The sequence below is a fragment of the Stegodyphus dumicola genome, chromosome 1 (genome assembly GCF_044657685.1).
Source record: "Stegodyphus dumicola isolate Sdum_Otavi_A_Nest chromosome 1, ASM4465768v1".
NCBI classification, from domain to species: Eukaryota; Metazoa; Arthropoda; class Arachnida; order Araneae; family Eresidae; genus Stegodyphus; species Stegodyphus dumicola.
The window spans coordinates 63,030,657-63,048,770 of NC_140768.1; the positions used below are offsets into that span (position 1 = coordinate 63,030,657).

Consider the following 18,114-nt stretch of genomic DNA (forward strand, 5'->3'; position numbering starts at 1 on the left):
GCTCTAAATAACGGCGAAGCTATCAATGGCCTAAGTACGGCCGAGCGTAACAATAGCTTAAGAGAGAGTAGCCTAAAAAGGCGGACGCGTGCTAGCCAGAATTACTGGTTCTCTCTAACGAAGTCAGTAGAACTTCATGGTTAAATATTTCTCCTTATTTGCATTAAAACGCGATTCTAAAAATTGTTCTAGCCGGAAGTTGTAAGTTCAAATTCAGGAAGACAGGAAAGGAACTTTAACTCAAAACTTAACTGTTAAAGAAATAAACATAATCCTTACAATGTAATTGAAGATGTTGTTGATGATTATGCTAGTAAAATAAATAATTATTTGTAAAACAGTGTCATCTGCAAATTTTGCGTAGGAATCATATTATACAACAGAAAGCTTTACTGTATGTTTCAGTGTTACTTGTAATAATGTAACATGCTTGTTGCAATTTAACTTGAAAATCAATAATTCAGTTTTGACCAGAGATATCGCATTTAGCTATTTCGAGACCGTAAGAGAAGAATTTCGTTTCATTTCTTATATTCGTTTTATGACGCTAATTCCACGTTAAAAAAAAAAAAATATTATCCGTATGCCATAGAGAAAGTTCAAGAAAATTAACTTTCATTAACTGAAAAAAAATGGTAAAATATGGCTATACAAATACCTCAAAAATTAAATTAATTTTTTAAACATTACATTATGGATGATCCTCTTGCTCTCTAGAATATATTACTTAATTGCCTAACATTATATCATATCATCGGTTATTTCCCTAAAGAGGGTATGAGAAATTAAACGAAAAAGAATTTTACCTCTTTTTGTAATTCTATAAGAGTTCATTTCATTATTATGATGAAATTGCATACTTTAACCTATCTGTGTTTGAATTTTGTTTAAAATTCATACTGTTTGCCTGCATATATCAGCGCTTTAGTGTCCAGAATGGGCATCATTCCTTTATCTTTTCGAGTTGTTTATATATTTTGTAGGATATATTTTACGCAGATCTAATTAATACAATTTCTATTCGAATTTGAGATTTAAGTAGGAAAAGGTGCAATGTCCTCCCGCTGCTGCATTCCAAGTAAGGATTATTTTCAAAAGATCAAAATGATATGCGTATAAATAAAAAAGATCGCAAGAATAATATTTTTAGTAATACTTACATTAAATTAAGTAATTAATTAACGCCTTCTGAATCACAAGAAAATAGTTTCAAAACTAATAAAAATTAGTTTTTCCTAAGATCTTCCAGAATAGATTTCAGTTAGATTGGCGGTACAATTTTAATCAACTCAAATTGAGCTTCATGGACAATATCAAAGTGCTGCAGCATAGTTTAATGGAACGTTCACAGAAAATACGTAATAATGGCCCACTAGGAACTGAACGTTGAAGTCGCTAAACATTTGTTAGTTCGCCCAGGATTCAAATCCCGGCGAAATAACTGGTTGCACGACAGTTTTCGTAGTTTTCACCAATTGTAGTGTGAATGCGAGCTAGTATCCTTTCTCATAGGCAGGTAGCACTCGAGCTGCTTTGCCTTAATCAATTAGTCTAATCTATGAAACAATATTGTTGCGTTCTACCGGTTCGTGGATTTGGAGTGATTAATGACAACAGCTGGTGAAGAATTAAAACAAAATTTATTCGTCAGTACAGTTCCAAAGACGCGTTACAGTCGTCGAAAAACTACGATAAACACGATGAAACAATCAGCAACACAGCTTTCAGGCTGCAGGCTATAACGGTGAAGAAAGCTTCACGGCAAACCACATAAGTGTACAGGCAAGCCTCCGCATTTATTCAGCATCAAGCCTGTTCACTGCGACCACTACAACCGGTTTTCTGTCTTTTTTGCTGCTAGACTCCGAAGGAGTAGGACGTGTTTCTGTCCGTCCTCACCGCGGATGATGCGTGTCTGCAATTTGTTCTTTTTCGTGCCTTTCTGAAGACCATCTCCATATAGATTCAAGAGAATGCATTTTGTCAAAAAAAAAATAATAGTAAGTGGTATGAAGATTCAACTAAATTGATCTAGATGCTGACTTCTGCGGTATATGAATGATGTTTTATTGCTTGATACGTTCTCGAAAGGAATTCCCGTGCACGTGTTGCATCTGATGCTAGAATTGGCCTTGTGTTTCCACAAAAATATACTGGAATAGTAATTCAAGTCAAAGTCCTTCGCTATAAAAATTGAATTTTGTTATCATGTAACTTTGTGTAACGAAGATGAACTGAGATTTTTTAGATTGGAACTTTACTCATTTTGTGCACGAAAGGTTAGGACTCAACATGGTAGGACTGATTCATACTGCTGCAGTAGTTTGCCGTCTATTGTCTTCTGTCTGGATATGTTTTCTTGATTTATACTAACATTAATTTAAATTTTCACGATGTCAAGATATAATAAATTTCTCGTAATTCACATTATTTGAAGTGTCATCTTTTGGGGGTAAGTTACTTTAATTCCATATTTCTTTTAGATCACACACTTCTATCATCACATTTGGCATACCCATTTATTATTACAATAAGCACAGCTCCCGACTCGGTCGATGGCTCTCGGAGCTCAACACACTCAAGATGCACTCACGATTAACTCGGCGATACGCTATGATATACTGCTACTCCGCGTACAGGCAGGGTTTATATTGTTTTTAGCCTACCGTCGAGAACATTCTGGGCCAAACCGGTAAAAATTCATTCTAGAATGTTCCCCATCCGTCTATGGCATATTGCCAATTTTGTCGCCAAATGGGCAATTTCGCTCCAGATATGACAACTCCGCCTACCGTTTTATCTTCCGGCAACCCTAAACTTGCCTTGCAGGGAAGCTATCTTACTGCGACTGGGCATTTTGTAATAATATCTATACAATCATTGGTGGCGCACGATAAGTGTATGCACACATTAGCACTCACTAAAAATTATGTTGGGTAATACTTATAAAAGCAATGCTAATAGGATTATGGTAGCCAATTTATCTCATGATAGCAAATCACCAGATTATGGCAGCCAGTCAGAATCACTGATTGTACTCATGTAGCCAGTTACAGAGGGTATTCATAGTAGATAATTGTGAAATTCATGGTAGTCAATGTGTTAATGAAATAAAGGCATGAGAATGGTGTTTATAAGGATGTGAAAGAACTGAGCACACTTCTATATTAATAGCTTTATTTCGCAACACAGAAAGATACACATGATTGGCAAAAAAACAAAACATTACCTTGGATGTCATTAATATATCCACTTATATATTTATATATATGCTACTCCTTTAACAACTTTACATATGTACACCATATGTTCAACACAATGGTAAAAAGTCAGCTTCGAATGGATCCTGCGAAATCCTGACTTAGAATTTTCATATCTGCCAATGAAAAAAATGCGTCTTATGAATGAAAGCAAAAATAGCTCTAGGGTTAGCTGATAAATACGGGGTAGATGATGCTATAATTTAAATAAATATGGTTTAGGAGTGAAAACTCGCAATGATTGCTAATAATGTAAAAAGTACAATTAGTTTACTCTCTCATTAGTTCTCCACCAACACTCCAGCCATTTCAAATTTTGTATTCCTATTTATTCCTGCGTTGTAGCAATAATTTTTTAATCGGTATAATTTGTGTGTGGGTTGGTCACTTACATTAGAACTGCCAGTCACGAAAATAATTTGTTTTACATATGCTTGCATAAAGAAAAATTTCCTTTACTCATCGAATAGATATATGCGAATATATAAAATAGAGTAAAGGAAACTATACGTTAAGAAAATGTAAGTTAGATTTTTAGTTTGCTGTTTTTGCATACGCAACAAATTCCACTTCATTTTGAAGAAGCAAAGCAAAGTATTAAATTTTATATTCTGTAACTTTCTTCCCGTAAAACAAATGCTGTCTTCACAGTTTAGATTTTATAAATTTTTCTTCATCTTAAAATCTGTAATGAAGTGATCAAAAATAAAAGGTGCGAGAAGTTACTTTAGTTAACCAAGTGTAAAACAGAAACCGCAATAAATACAATAAAATAACAACAAAATTATTATAAATACATTTTTGAAGTAGGCATAATTCTCAGTAAAACATCATTTAATAAAAGCATAAAGAAACTATTTTATAAGGTACATAAAAAATACTTGGGAAGCAATTGCATATCTAAAAATGTAAAAATATTTTACAAAAAACTTAAATAGAAAAAAAGGAAAGAAAGAAACTGAATTTATTGCAACTGCTATTTAAATTAAATTCATTTCGTTCAAAACTTCAATTAACTGCATTTGCCAAATATAACTGCAGTTATCAGAAATAGTTTTTCTGGCATTATTTCTTATGTCGCTAGAACACTTCAGTTGCTAATTAAAAGTTAATTTCTAAAGTTGTTCGTATTTGAGTTAAAATAACACGTCAAATAACAATTATTAGAGAAGCTAAATCAGCAAGAATAAACGTAATATTCATTAATTTGCTGGACTAGTTTCGGAGGTTTAAATATAGAGCATTCCCCTTGAGCTGCAGAAGGGCAAATGACGAAAGAGAAGACAGTGATAAGATTCATTTGAGTCTTTTTTTCTTCTGTCAATAAAATTCGCAATTCCATATTTAAGGACACCATTTCTGGAGTATATACAGGATTCCTTGCCAATGCGGTTTAATTTACCTTGTTCAAACTAAAATGGTCTTAAAGTTTCGCGCTATGGAACAGTTGGAGCGACCAAGTAGACTTCTGTGGTATGGGTTTGAGAACAAAAAAGCAAGCAAAGTAATGATATAATTTTAAAATATTATAAAAATGTAAAAATTCCAAAAATAATTTATATTTATTTTCTAATACATCATTTTGGCATTTCTTTTAAATTATTTTTTATATGTAAAGAGAGCCGGGAAATTCGAGGTCCCGAACGGGAGGCAAGATCAGGGACCACCCTGGACGTCAAAAGTTCTTGCTACGGCAATGACTGTTCAGTAATCAATTAAAAATAACATTAGTAAAAGTGAAACTTTCCGTCTGCAGCTTTTCGATTTCTTCAGATGCCAATCGAATTTCGATAAATGGCACTTAAAGGATAGAGGTAAAAACTTAAAATTAAGATAAAACTCGTATTTGTATTGAAGGAATGCATTGTTAGAATACAGAGTAAGGACACATGCCAAAAGGCCGACCCAATGTACCTGTAAAATGATCTACCTTTTGTGCAAATGATCCGTTTTGCTCATTTGTAGTCGTTTTTCTCCCTACGGAAGGAAATTTTACAAATAATTAATTCAAATGTTTTTGTTACAAAGCCATCAGTCAGAAAGCTATGAAATTTTACGTATTTTTACCGATATTCCGAATTTTTATTAAGTTTATATTAGATGAGTAGACAGTTAAATGACAATACAATTTTTCACATCGAAATTAATAAAACGTGGTAGATTTTTTTATAGAACGTTTTAAAGAAAGAAGGAGGGATCCTACTCTTCTTGCCAACTTTTGGAGTAAAGGTATTTCAGCCAGCCAAACCAAGAATTTGGCTCGAAACTATAAATTTTCCAAAACTGCAGTGAGAATGAGGTATTTCCTTGATTAAAATAACATTTTTATTTTTATGCCCAAGTTTGTTTTTAATATGCTGCTTTAATTTCTTGGCTAAGCAGGTATATTACTTATTTAAAGGTGTTACAAAAAATATTCTGTTCTGAAAATATGTTACAAAATATATACGGCATGGTCAGTTGGAGGGTTTATGCATTTAATTTACGAAAATAGTTTTCTATGATTTTGGTTTGACAGCTATAGCATATGCATTAAAGTGGGTATAGTACACTGACTGGCATTTTTAAATAAAGAAATAGGGCTACTAGAATTTGAAAAACTGATAAAAAAGCGTCGAAATTTTTTATCCAGTACGTAGGAAAGGAGTATTTCACTAATAGCAATGAAAGAGTAAAATATTAATTTTTTTCTGTCTTTTGAAACTCAACAACTTTTTCATAAACAACCTAAATGAGGAATACAGTTAAGTATTTTAACTCACAAGAAGAACATTTTTGGAGTAATGTCACAAACAGAATCAAAAATCGATTTTATGAATTAGTAAGAAAAAGATTTTACACCAAACATTGAGAAATGATTCACATTCAACATATCTTAAGACAACAACAAAGAAATGTTAGCAACTTCACAATATTGATACAGTCCTAAACCTTTCCATTTTCGTTTTTCCGCCTAAACCAAATTTCCCATGATTTCTGTATTCCGTCATCATGCCTTTCTCATTTATTCTCTTAGCATCAATTACAGACAGGAAAATAAAATCATTTTACACTTCTGAACCTGTCCAAACACGGGATTTATAGATTCCATTATGATCTGGCTTTGCATAACTTCAAGCTAGCTAGCTGCCCATGATGTGAAAGTTATTTATGCAGAATATGATAAAAGTTTGAATCTGACACATGAATAATACACAAGAGTTCTTGAAAAACTGCTCAGAAATTAGATGTTTGTACGACAAGCTGTTTGTAGCAGCCTGAAACATTTTAAAATGTAGCAATGGATGGAGCACAATGGATGATAATTTAACTAAAATTATCTTTGCCATAAGAAAGCCTTGAGGGGGCATGTCTCTCTGAATAAGCATCACCATTGTCCCAGTGGTGCTGACTCCAGCCGTTGTGATGTGGCTCCCCTCCATAAGTCCCAAGGAAGGAATGATGGCCTGACAGTTGAGATAATGCAATTTGAGAATTATGCATGTCCCTATTTCCCATCATGTGTCCTCCCCGGTGAGCTCTGGCAGGTGGCAATGATCGGAAAGATTGCACATCATCTGGTGTTCGTGGATCATGAAGGTAAGAAGGGTTGACAGATCCATGATAAGCCCTAGCTCGGGGAATGCTTCGACCGCTATACAAAGAAGAAGTCTCCCATTCGTGTTCTGATTTCATTACAGGTCTCGGAACAGGCTGCTTTTTGCCAGAACGTCTAGAACAACACACGAATATAATAACAGCTATGATGATCATGCCACAAACGGCTGCTGATGAGCCTATAATAATCTTGTTTAGCTGCGAGTCTGAAACTTTTTCTGCCACTACTTCGTTGCACTGGTTCCTGGGCACGGAATTAGCAGACAGGGTAGCAGCTTGGGCAGTGTCAACGACACAAACGACAACAGGCTTACTTTCCGGTACAAGAAACTGGATCCAGCCAGAAGTGGGATTAGCTGTGCCTCCTAATTGGAAATGCGATTCCCCAAATACACGGTACATGGCATGAACAGGTGTTGCTGATCTTGCCCGCACAATGTTATCTTCTTTGTAGCCTTCCCATTTTACGGTTAGTTCAGTGCCTCGTCTTATGACTTCAGTTAATCGAAGTTGCTCAAGGGAGGATGTTCTGGGGGCCCTTAAATCTCGGCCGCTAGCAGCGACAGTAGGACGCTGGGACGGAAGCTGTGTCTGTGAAGTAATAGTTGTTGGTAAAGAAGTCACCACAGTGCTACTGCTGGAAAATTCATTGTCGCACTTAAATTCAGTTGGTGACATCTGCGGTAGGATTCTCCTACGGAAATTTGTCGGTCGACCACAAAATTGAGGGTTTCTTTCTCTACTTGTTACTTGAAGATCATATTTCTGAACCCACTCGACGATCCATCTCACTCTACAATCACACACGAGGGTGCTACCTGTAAAATAAAGAAAAATATTTGATAGGTAAGCTTATTAGAAACAGAAATTAAAAATAATGCTAATTTGCAAAAACTAGAGTATTTTTTTGAATATTTTTGAATGTCAACATGATTTGTGTAATATGATTATAAGCAGATCAGAATGTGATAAATTTACTAAATGAGCATAACAAACTAATTCTCTTATGTTTTTCGTTTTTATTCGAAATCTTGAAGTTAATTAATAATAGATATCTCCATTAAAAGAAATAAGCATGGATGCCATTAAAAAAAACCTTGCACTACTATCTCAATGATGTAGAAGGGAAAAAAAGGATTTTTGCTTTTATTTGCAGTAAAGAGATTTTGGGGAAGAATTAGCCACATTTTTTAGATGAAGACTAATTACACTTAAGTACTATTTCATTTTTAGATACTGTTTAACCATGCATATGTTCCTTTTAAAGCTCAGAAATCTAAAAATATGTAAAGTTTAAATTGGATACAATTTTGGCATAAATTTCAATGCGAAATAAAGAGGACCATATCATTTCAATACCTGATGAGCATTCCTTTTCATTAGAAAGAAATATTATTTTGTCAAGATGTATTAATATTGGTTATATGATTCATATTCTTTGACGTAGTCAAGAGATATTTTTAATGTATGCAGTGTTTGTGTGCAATGCCGAACTATACTAGCATGAAATATAACGAACCGTTCGCTTATTTTAAAGAAGTTCCAAATTTCATGTTTTGTCTTTTAGAATATTAACAGAGGCATAATACAACATTTTCTTTTTTACCATGAACTTTTAATGCATCTGTGTTATCATTTTGTTTAAATTTCCAGCATTTTCACAAATACACAGTAGTGCTGTTTTCGATTATATTTACAAATAATGCCCTTGACATATAAATTTTATCAGCCAAATCTTTCTGCAGTCACACATTCATAATTTACTATAATGGATTATTATCCTATTTTCATAGCTTTCCAGATGTGGTTGATTGTGCCATTTTCATAGATTTCCTATAGTGGTCACATAAACAATTTATTCCAAGTCTGAATACTTTATAGTCTATCATAAAAACTGAGATAAAGGATTACTTTAGTTCAAAAAAGGCCCTGGTGATTTGGTACTCTTAAACATCATGTTTTACTCAGATATAATGCATGACCACGATTAAAGGCAAACGAGGTATTAAAGGCCAAAATCAAACTCATTTACCATCAGATAACAGCAAATCTTCTTATCCGGATAGGTTATCTTACCTTTTAGGCAAATAAAATTAAACTTGCTCTTAATTTACACTTTTGGCTTGTTTTCCTTTGATTTTAAAATATAAAAAGATATAATTATGATATAAAATGTATAATATACAATATCAAGAAATTATTATAATAGCAATGATATTATGAATAGTGATAAATAAAATTTGACAAAAATATTGCCTTTAAATGTCACGGTAAAGCTAGTTCAGTATTGCATTGCAAGTCTATTATTTTTGTTTATTCCGTAGTGCAATGCTTAGCCATAACATTAAAAAGAAACAGACTAAACAAATGTGATGACGTTATGTCAGTTCCCTCTCTCTCTACGCAATTTTGCCTTACAGTATGCAGTGTAACTGTAATGAGCTATTTGTGTTAGCTTTTTGATGTAGATAAATAAAAAAATAATTTTATCGAAAGAAAATATTTCATGTATTTTGTTAAATGGAAGTAAAAATATTTTATTTTTTGTGATTATAAAATATGCATAAAGAAAATAAAAATCCTCACTTGCATTAAAGTAAATATGTATTTAGCTTCCCACACAAAAATCCAATTACCTAGATTTTTGAAATATCCGGACGGACTCTTCTCTCCGTTAATTCGGGGAGGTTCTTATCATTATGAGTTATTAGTTGATACCGGTTAGCCAATTCTGGCGGTACGGTCTTTTGTTTATAGGCTGAGGTTGAGATCACCGTTAATTCGAATAATTAGAATTCAGCTGTATGTAGATTAATGCAGGTTATTTCAAAGATACTAAATTAGTTTCCGTATGCTTGAAATTATTAGTGTCTATCAGCAAAATGAATCTTTGAATCTCATGTACACGCATGGTAATTGCGTAATCTTAATGCTATTTAGTAGAAATTTAACTTTCGCAACTGTGCTGAGATCATGGATAACGCTTGAGCAAATATACATTTACATACTGTATGGCATTTTTTATATAAATGTCACACAGATACCTTCCTCCCAATGTTTATTTTCTTTATCATCTCTCACATTCCGATCTTCCTCGTAATGCTTATATTACAAGCGTGATGTTACCATCAAAATGTACTATTTACGCATAACGTTCTCAGCCATGATAAATACTTGAATCTATTGTCTGAAGATCGCTTACATACCGGTCGCTATTGTTTTTCATTTTTATTCTTAGACGGTAAACGTGGATTGACAAACACGCTTCGACAAGAAGGTCGAGATTGCTCGGTAACATCTACCGTCTCCTGTTGACTGCTTGATTGATTTACACACAGCACGCAACACAGATCTCGTAGCAATAAGACAGGATTCAGATCCCATTTCTTTTTACCGTATAACTTACTCTCTGAGGTTACGTGGCAACACACTGAAGGTCACTTTTGTGTATAATCCTCGGATGGCTGCCAATAGCTCTGTGTGCGTGGCAGATACACGTACACATACATTCCCAAAGACTAGAGCATCAGTTTCGGCATGACAGAATACAAGCAAAAGAGCAAGAATTTGTGTCAATAAGTGCATAAATCAACGAAAAAGAAAACATTTTCTTTTTTGAATTCTGAAATTATATGTGTAGGAAAGTCATGCTGATGTGATAATCATTTCAACTTGACTGACTCACTTGCAGTACAAATAAATAACAACCTCTCGAAGCAAGTCTCTTGATGACTATAGTCAAGCTTTTTCTGTTTATGATAGCGACGAAGCTATAGAGTCATTAGTTTATTCGAAGTAGGAAACGTGAAAAATGTACAGTACTCTCGCCGGGATTCGAACATGGGACTTCCCGCTAGCAGGACATGCTATATCACGAAGGCATGCCTAAAGGAGAGAGAAAAAATGCCTTATAAAATGAATCCAATTTTGAATCTTGATCTTTTCGAGACAGCAATATGAGGTAGTGCAGGGCTTAAGAATAATGGTGCTGGCCAGGTACAGGTTGCTAATGTTTGTTGTAAAAGAATATTTAGTGAAAAATAAGAAGCAAACTATACAATCAAAACTTTATTTCTTTCTGAAGAACGTTATGCCAGATAAAACTTTAATAAACTTTCTACAGTTTCGTTAACCATACCTACTTCTTTCTCGCAGAACTTATTCACATTCTTACATCGGTAATAAATGTGTCATACGTTTATCGAATATGTTATATGAATTTCGTTTGAACTAATTTCCAGATCGCATTTTCGTAGGCCTGCATCGTTATTGTATTTTTACAAAATGCTGTCTTCTCCATTTGATGAGAATAGCACATGTTCAGCTGTAAACAATCATTTTAGAAGAACCAGGAGTTCTGCTCATAATATTATTTCAGTTTCATTACTGGGTGTATTCTAGAGACTATAATAATATTTATTTATTATTATTCTGCCTGCTCTCAATGGGCACTACAGGTCAATCATGTTATTCTGATCGTTGTACCAGCAACCTTTTTTGGTCGTTTATCTTTTCAACTTTATTATTGATAAACAGATTTAGCATTAGTATTATTTTTGTTGGGTGCTCCAACTTACAATACTATAATAATATAAAAAATCTGTAAAAATTAAATCTAGATCTGTAAAAATTAAATTATGCATTACTAGCAACAACATGCAATGAATACTTCAAGGAAATTGAAAAAGATCTATGCGCGGTTTAGAAAACGCATGTAAATATTAATTATCACCACACAAGTGAAAACGCACGGCAAGACTGAACACATACGAAAGTTGTTAGGTACATTTTAGATTTATAACAGTTATTTTAATTTCAGTGTACTTTCCTGTCGATTCTTGTTTCCACTTACAACTCCCTACCAGAATGAGATTTTAGAATCGCATTGAATGCAAATTAGTTAGAAGTAGTATTTAAGGAAGGTTCAACTTCGTAAGAGAGAGCTAGAAATACTGAGTAGCGCGTGTATGCCTTAGGGGTAAGTCTCTCTAGAAGCTGTAATGCTCGGCCGTATAGTACGTGCCTTTTGATATTCGCCGGCTAGTTTAAATTAAGGGCCAACTACTTTAGATTTGTGTTAACTTTGGCTAAGTTTCTTTTAGTTAGTTCTTATTTCTTATTTTGAGTTCAAATCCGAGTGGAGGCTTTGTTGTAAGCCCGAGAAATGGGACAACTGTTGATCTTACTTTGAGTGAAATAAAGGTTAATAAGGGGTGAGTGAGTCTTCCTGAGTCTTAGTTGTTTGAACTTAGCCATAAGTCGTTAACAAGTTCACAAGATTCCTCAACGTTCATTTTTAGTACAAAAAGAGTGAGGAACTCTATATAGTTTTGAACCAACGGTGATAAAATCTTAATGAGTTATTTGGTAATGAAATATGAATTCTGGCAAACCATCTTTAAAGCTGGCTAAGACATGAATTATATATAAATACCTAAAACATGTTATAAAATAGATAGCATGTTAAATGATTTCGTCCAACTGTAGGGTGAGATTACGCGCTGTTGAGAACATATGTTTTGCAAGGCTGTGTTCTTCTGTTCGATGTGTTCAATGAATAATATATATTTTCCATTTAATAGTATTTTCAACTCACTGTGCGTTTATGAAATCCTCAACGTTCATTTCAGCCTTGAGTTACTTCAGTTCACATAGTAACTCAAGGCATAGTCGTTCATAAAGATAATCAAACGCACCTAAGGCAAGTACTCTCTGGTAAACACGAATGGTTTCCGTTTTGAATATAAAATTGTGATGGAAATAAAACGTTAGAGTTCACTTCGGTTTTGCTGTTTCTTTGTTGGGGATGCATAAAATTGGGTGAACGAATAATCGGCAGTGAATTAACAGAAAATGGTGTAATTTCTTAACTTTCTCAGCTAACATGCTGATGGGTTCCTCAGATGCATTTTTTAAATGTGTACTTTCATATCCAATCAAGGGACTGGAGTTATGCTCACAAAAGTCTCTTCTAAAACAAGCAATTTTATTAATGCAGTCCCGGCTTCAGCATTTTCCGCGCCCTAGGCAATCAGCAAACTTGCCGCCCCGTATCGATTAATCATACTAGCAATTCAATGGAAAACATGTCTTTATTTAGTTTCGCTTTTGAGAACAACTTAGCTGACGCCCTCCGCCCAGCACCGTCTTTACAGCATTATGCTATCTCGGGCAAGCCAGTGTCTGGAGCTCGTACGACAACCATTCTCAGAAATGAAAAGTAAATTAAATATAAACGTATTAGCATGGGGCTCCTATGCTCGTAAGGCCCCCGTGCGAATGCTCAGCGGGTCCATATGTTCAGACGGCTATGCCTCCGTCCTAAAAAAACTACGCCCTATGCGGGTGTCTATATCGCCTATGCTTGGAGCCGGCCTGAATGAATGTCACCTGGCCTTGAAGGTTATACAACTAATAGAAGGCTGTGACAACAAGAATATATGTGCTGACGTCATATGATGGATGCTTTGCATTGGACATAGCTTATCATAGAACGCATCAAGTTCAAGGTTGCTTTCTCTTAGCTTTCGGATGGAGTTTCCTTGAAGCATCATGGGTGGTATAAGGATGTTTAACTGGATTAATCCCCCCCTCGAAGAAAAGACATTCGGATTTTTGCAGAATAGCACATGCATATAGTTCCTGGATCAGATTGAGGATTAAGAGTAATCAGCCGACACTCCCTTTGAGCAAATTCTTTTGAAAATCATAAATATGCAGTTCTCTGTCATGCTGTACAGCAGCATTAATCCAACTAGATGACAGAACAAAATATTCTTCATTCAAAGATTCCTTGATAAAATGTCTGACCTTTTTTACTCTTTGGTGCCAGTTTTCCAATTTGTTTTGTTGCCCGCTGTCTCTATTCTTGCTTTGTATTAAATTTTTTTAAGGATTTTGAACTATCCATCAGAACTTAAAGGCTCTGGCACTTTGACTTTTTCTCCCTTTCCACATTTAATTAAATGTTATTTATTAGCATAGAACTCGCGGCCATCGACTCATTTTACTGCCGCCCTCGGTTCACCACAAAAAATAAAAAGGTTGTGATGCAAAAAAAGCTCCTTTTGTATACAACGTGCGCTGATTCAATCTTTAAATGCTGAGAAGCTTCAGCGTTTGAAGAGTGAATTTGAAGAAAGGTTCGCGATATCAGATCTGTCGAAAATAGGCTCTCCCGGTTTTCCACCTCTTTTTCAACCGACATTGAGAAAGTATTATCCTACTTACGAATGGAATTTATAGAAATTCAGCGCGACTAGGCTTTAACCCTTTCAGGGGCGCAATGTTATGATTTTTTTAAAAGTTCTGAAAAAGTAAGCATAATGACATGCAATGGTCTTATAGACAACATAAATGAGTGTAAAAAATTTTTTTTCGTCCCCCCTTTATGGAAAGGGGACCGGTTTCGCCTTGAAACCAGCGCCCGTCTAGAGCATTCAAGACTAAGCATTTGCTTATTTATCTTTACTTTGCTGGAAAGTATTGAACGTAACCCACATTGCAGATTATACTAGTAAATTACTGAACAACTAATGAAGTAAGTAATATTTGTATAAACACGTATTTTTAATTATAAATAAAAAATTTAAAATAGGAAGAGACAAAAAGTAACTAATAATTTACTAAATTACTTACATAAAACTATGAAATATTTTTAAAAATTATGTTAAAAACTAAGACAATTATATCTGGAAATAAAATTAATTTAGATGTATGCAAATATTTTACTATGAACTAGAAGAATGAGAAAAGCGACAGCTAAGAGAAGCAGAATAAAAACGCAACTGTGAGTGTTCTCTCTGTGTCTCTGTAAAAAATAAGAAATGTTTTTCCTCTCTCAAAAGCTCCATAACTCCTCATCTTTGAAGACACTCAAAGGATGATATGATGCAACTGCTTACAGCAGTGATCCGAAATAAACACAGCTGTAAAAAATCTCGCGACTGCGTCATCTGATCCTTTTTTCGATGTCTCAGAGGGGCGGTGGTTTCATAATGAAACCGCGCTGAAAACATTCAAAATTAACAGGGTTACATTACTTTTTTTTTGTGAACTAAGGACATTTCATTAATCATTGATGCCTGCTTATAAAATATATTGTGGAAAAATTAAAAATTGTTAGGTTTTTGTTCTTACAATAGCCCAAAATGAATGACAAAAACAAGCTATTTTTGAACGATTCGTATCAATTAATGGATGCCCAAAAAGGTTTAGTGCTGCCATCTGTTATCAGCTTTAAGAAGTCATTTAATTTTAGCAGCAGTTTTGAGAAAATGAAACCAAATTTTCTAAATTAAAAAAAAAAAAAAAAATGTTGAAAATACGGTTTCAAGCCGAAACCACCGCCCCTGAGAGGGTTAAAGCAAATTCAGTGAAGTGAATATCTTCCAATTTTATAAATGTTCGGCTGCACGGTTCTCAGAACGCAGAAAATTTGCTTCATATACAATTTCCATATTAGGTAGTACATATTTGTGTAAAACACTTTCTCGCTTATGAAAAGGGAAAAATGTATCTAGCGAGATCGAGGTTATTAGACATTCATCTGACTTGTGTTCCGAAAATGGTTAGTGAGAGCAGTAGTTCTCCAAACATCCGAAAGGGGGCACCTGACTGCAGGAAAAGATGCCAAATGTCGGGAAAGAAACGATACCTATCCATCCGTCCTTAGATTTCTTTATGTTCCATCCACTGTTTTATTAAAAACTACAGTACTAAGTAAAATGTTATGTATTTAATCACTTTTTAAATAATTGGACTTTTAAATAAATCCATTAGACAGGGAAATTGCCCTTTTCCCCCCTCGGCTAAAGTGGTGTATACTGATGACTAATCTGGTCTACTTAAGATGCTGAGTTTGACAGGCCTGTACTTTCTTCTGTATGTATAATGTATAACTTTTTTGGACAGCTATTGAGGTCAGTTGCACAAACCTTGTTGTAATAACTACGTTAAAATTAATATCCCTGAAATTCTAGTAAATTTAAATGTCAGCATTATAGTTGACTTCTAATTTGGAAAACGAAATAACATTTCTACCCTCAAGTACCGAGTAGTTTTGAGAGATAATGGCCGGCAGTAGATTCCAGTCCACTGTGGTTCAAAGGAGTGTGAGAAAACGGTCAGCTGTCCATCGAGAACAACTATAATGCAGAGGGAAATTTAAAATTATATTAAAACCTGAAGTTTAAGTATTGAAACCAAGAATCATTTTCGAAATGTGACACACTAAGTACAATGTTCAGCATAATCAGCTGCCTTCCAAACAATGTTCTCGGATTTTATGTTATTGATGATCTAGATTTTCATTTTCTCACAGTTGTGTGATGCTTTGCTTCTCATAATTTTACGCTTTATTTTAATCATATTACAATAAGACGAAGTATTCATCCGAGGTGTCGGTGGTATAACGGTTAGTATAGCTGCCTCCCAAGCAGTTGATCCGGGTTCGACTCCCGGCCGACGCATAAACAATTTTATTTTATTAATTTATGCTTCTTTAGAAATATTACCTATTACTATTATATTTTAAAAATTATGAGAAACAAAGATAATTATGCTAAAGAAGTTGCTCTTGGTAACTTTAAACCGCCAGTTTTTTAATTTACACTGCGAGAAATAAAAGTGTACTATGATACAAAGCATCACTAACAGAGCAATAGTGATTAATGTCTGATAAAAAATTTACAAAGTTTTTTTTTTTTTTTCTTTTCTTTTTTTCTTTTTTTTTTTTTTTTTTTTTGCATTCTTAACAACCCACAATTATGATTAAAATTATTGATTTCTTTATCCAAGCCATAGCAAAAGGAAAAACCATTTAACTTATACTAGGCATTTAAAAGCAACTTAATATGTTTAACTTCTGGGTTTAACATTTTATAAAAAGAAAATAAGAAAAGTTAATTAAGAAAAGAATTAATTTCAGCTTATTATCTTTTTAAGACGCTAATTAAAAGGCGTTTTCAATTTTAAATAAAAAAAAAAAACCATTCTTATGAAGAACTATTGCTTATTATGCATTTTAAAATATTTTATAGTAATGCATAATTAAGAATTTTGTGCGGAAATTTGTAGAAAATAAAATAAGAAAACTTTTTAAAAATGCTTGTATTTCTGTATGAAGAGGGAAGAGGGACTTCTGTATGAACAACTCGTCGGACGAGAAAAAAAAAGCGAGGGGTCAGCAGCGTAGAGAATCATTCTGGATCTAAAGCAACTCCTTTCGATTACTATATTTCTGATCATAATTAATGAACCATGAAATATTTCGCGGTAGCAGTTCCGATGTAGTATTTCCTTAAACCCTGAACAGTTTCAAGATTTCTACCGAGACAAATTATAGAGAAAGACAGATGTAACCTCATATATCATAAGCCGTTTCCTCATTAATAATGACTTATGCTTCAACTACTTATGATTTGATATAATTAATATGATATAATATGATATATTAATGACTACTACTTTATTACTGATGGTATGAAAGCGTGCCACAGATTTATTACTTATCGTATAAGCAGAGAAGATATATTTTTGAAATAACATAAAGGAAGTGAGGGCACTTCATTAGCATAACTGGCATAACGCCTATTTATTCTCAATGAAGAAGTGGAAAGGAAGTAAAATAATGAATGATCTTTGCAATGCCTGGGGCTTCACTCCAGATAACTTCTTGGGGGACGACTACGCTAACTTTTACACCAGCGACAATTCGTGAGCATTCATCACCTTCTTGCGCGTATAATTCGGTTAAAGCAAAGCGTATATAATTCGATTATATATATAATATAGCGTATAAAGTTCGGTTGCGAATATTCATAATAAAGAGGATATAATACGGTTAAAATTAAATTTTTCATAATTTAATCTAAATTATGAAAAACATCACGTAAATCAAATGTGAGCAAATCTCAGATCAGAAGCGGGATGGCCAGGACAAATCACCATAACGGGAAATTAGACGATTTAGAAATGTCTGCCGAAGTATAGCCATACTTGAGCTTGCCTTTGCACTAGCCTTTTGGAACCAAACTGTACCCATCAGCTCACAGCTCTGGCGATCTTCATTGTCTCGTCTCCAAGAAGTACCTTCTGACAGTCTTTCACACAGCCTATATGAATGAAGGCTTCCGCAGCGGTATCGGGCCTGGCACTGGCGAGTTTCGGCTGAATTTAAGCATAATCATGGATTCTTGTGTGTGTAAAGCCATGTACAATCATATGTGTATTACACTAGAATTCTAAAATAAGAACT

At 34.1% G+C, this 18,114-nt stretch overlaps 1 protein-coding gene and 1 non-coding gene across 4 annotated transcripts in view; one reads left to right on the top strand and one right to left on the bottom strand.

Moving 5' to 3' along the window:
• Positions 1–3,160: 3,160 nt before the first annotated feature.
• The window catches only part of LOC118204098 (uncharacterized), a 225,039-nt gene continuing 210,085 nt past the window's right edge, over positions 3,161–18,114 (bottom strand). For all 3 annotated transcript variants that reach the window (XM_085815569.1, XM_085815581.1, XM_085815575.1), the window contains one exon: positions 3,161–7,675. In XM_085815569.1, the coding sequence (XP_085671695.1) occupies positions 6,567–7,675 (1,109 nt within the window). In that variant the 3' untranslated portion in view covers positions 3,161–6,566. The remainder of the gene's footprint in view (positions 7,676–18,114) is intronic.
• Positions 16,256–16,327, top strand: TRNAG-CCC (transfer RNA glycine (anticodon CCC)). The gene has a single exon. It is a non-coding gene; the product is annotated as a tRNA-Gly (tRNA).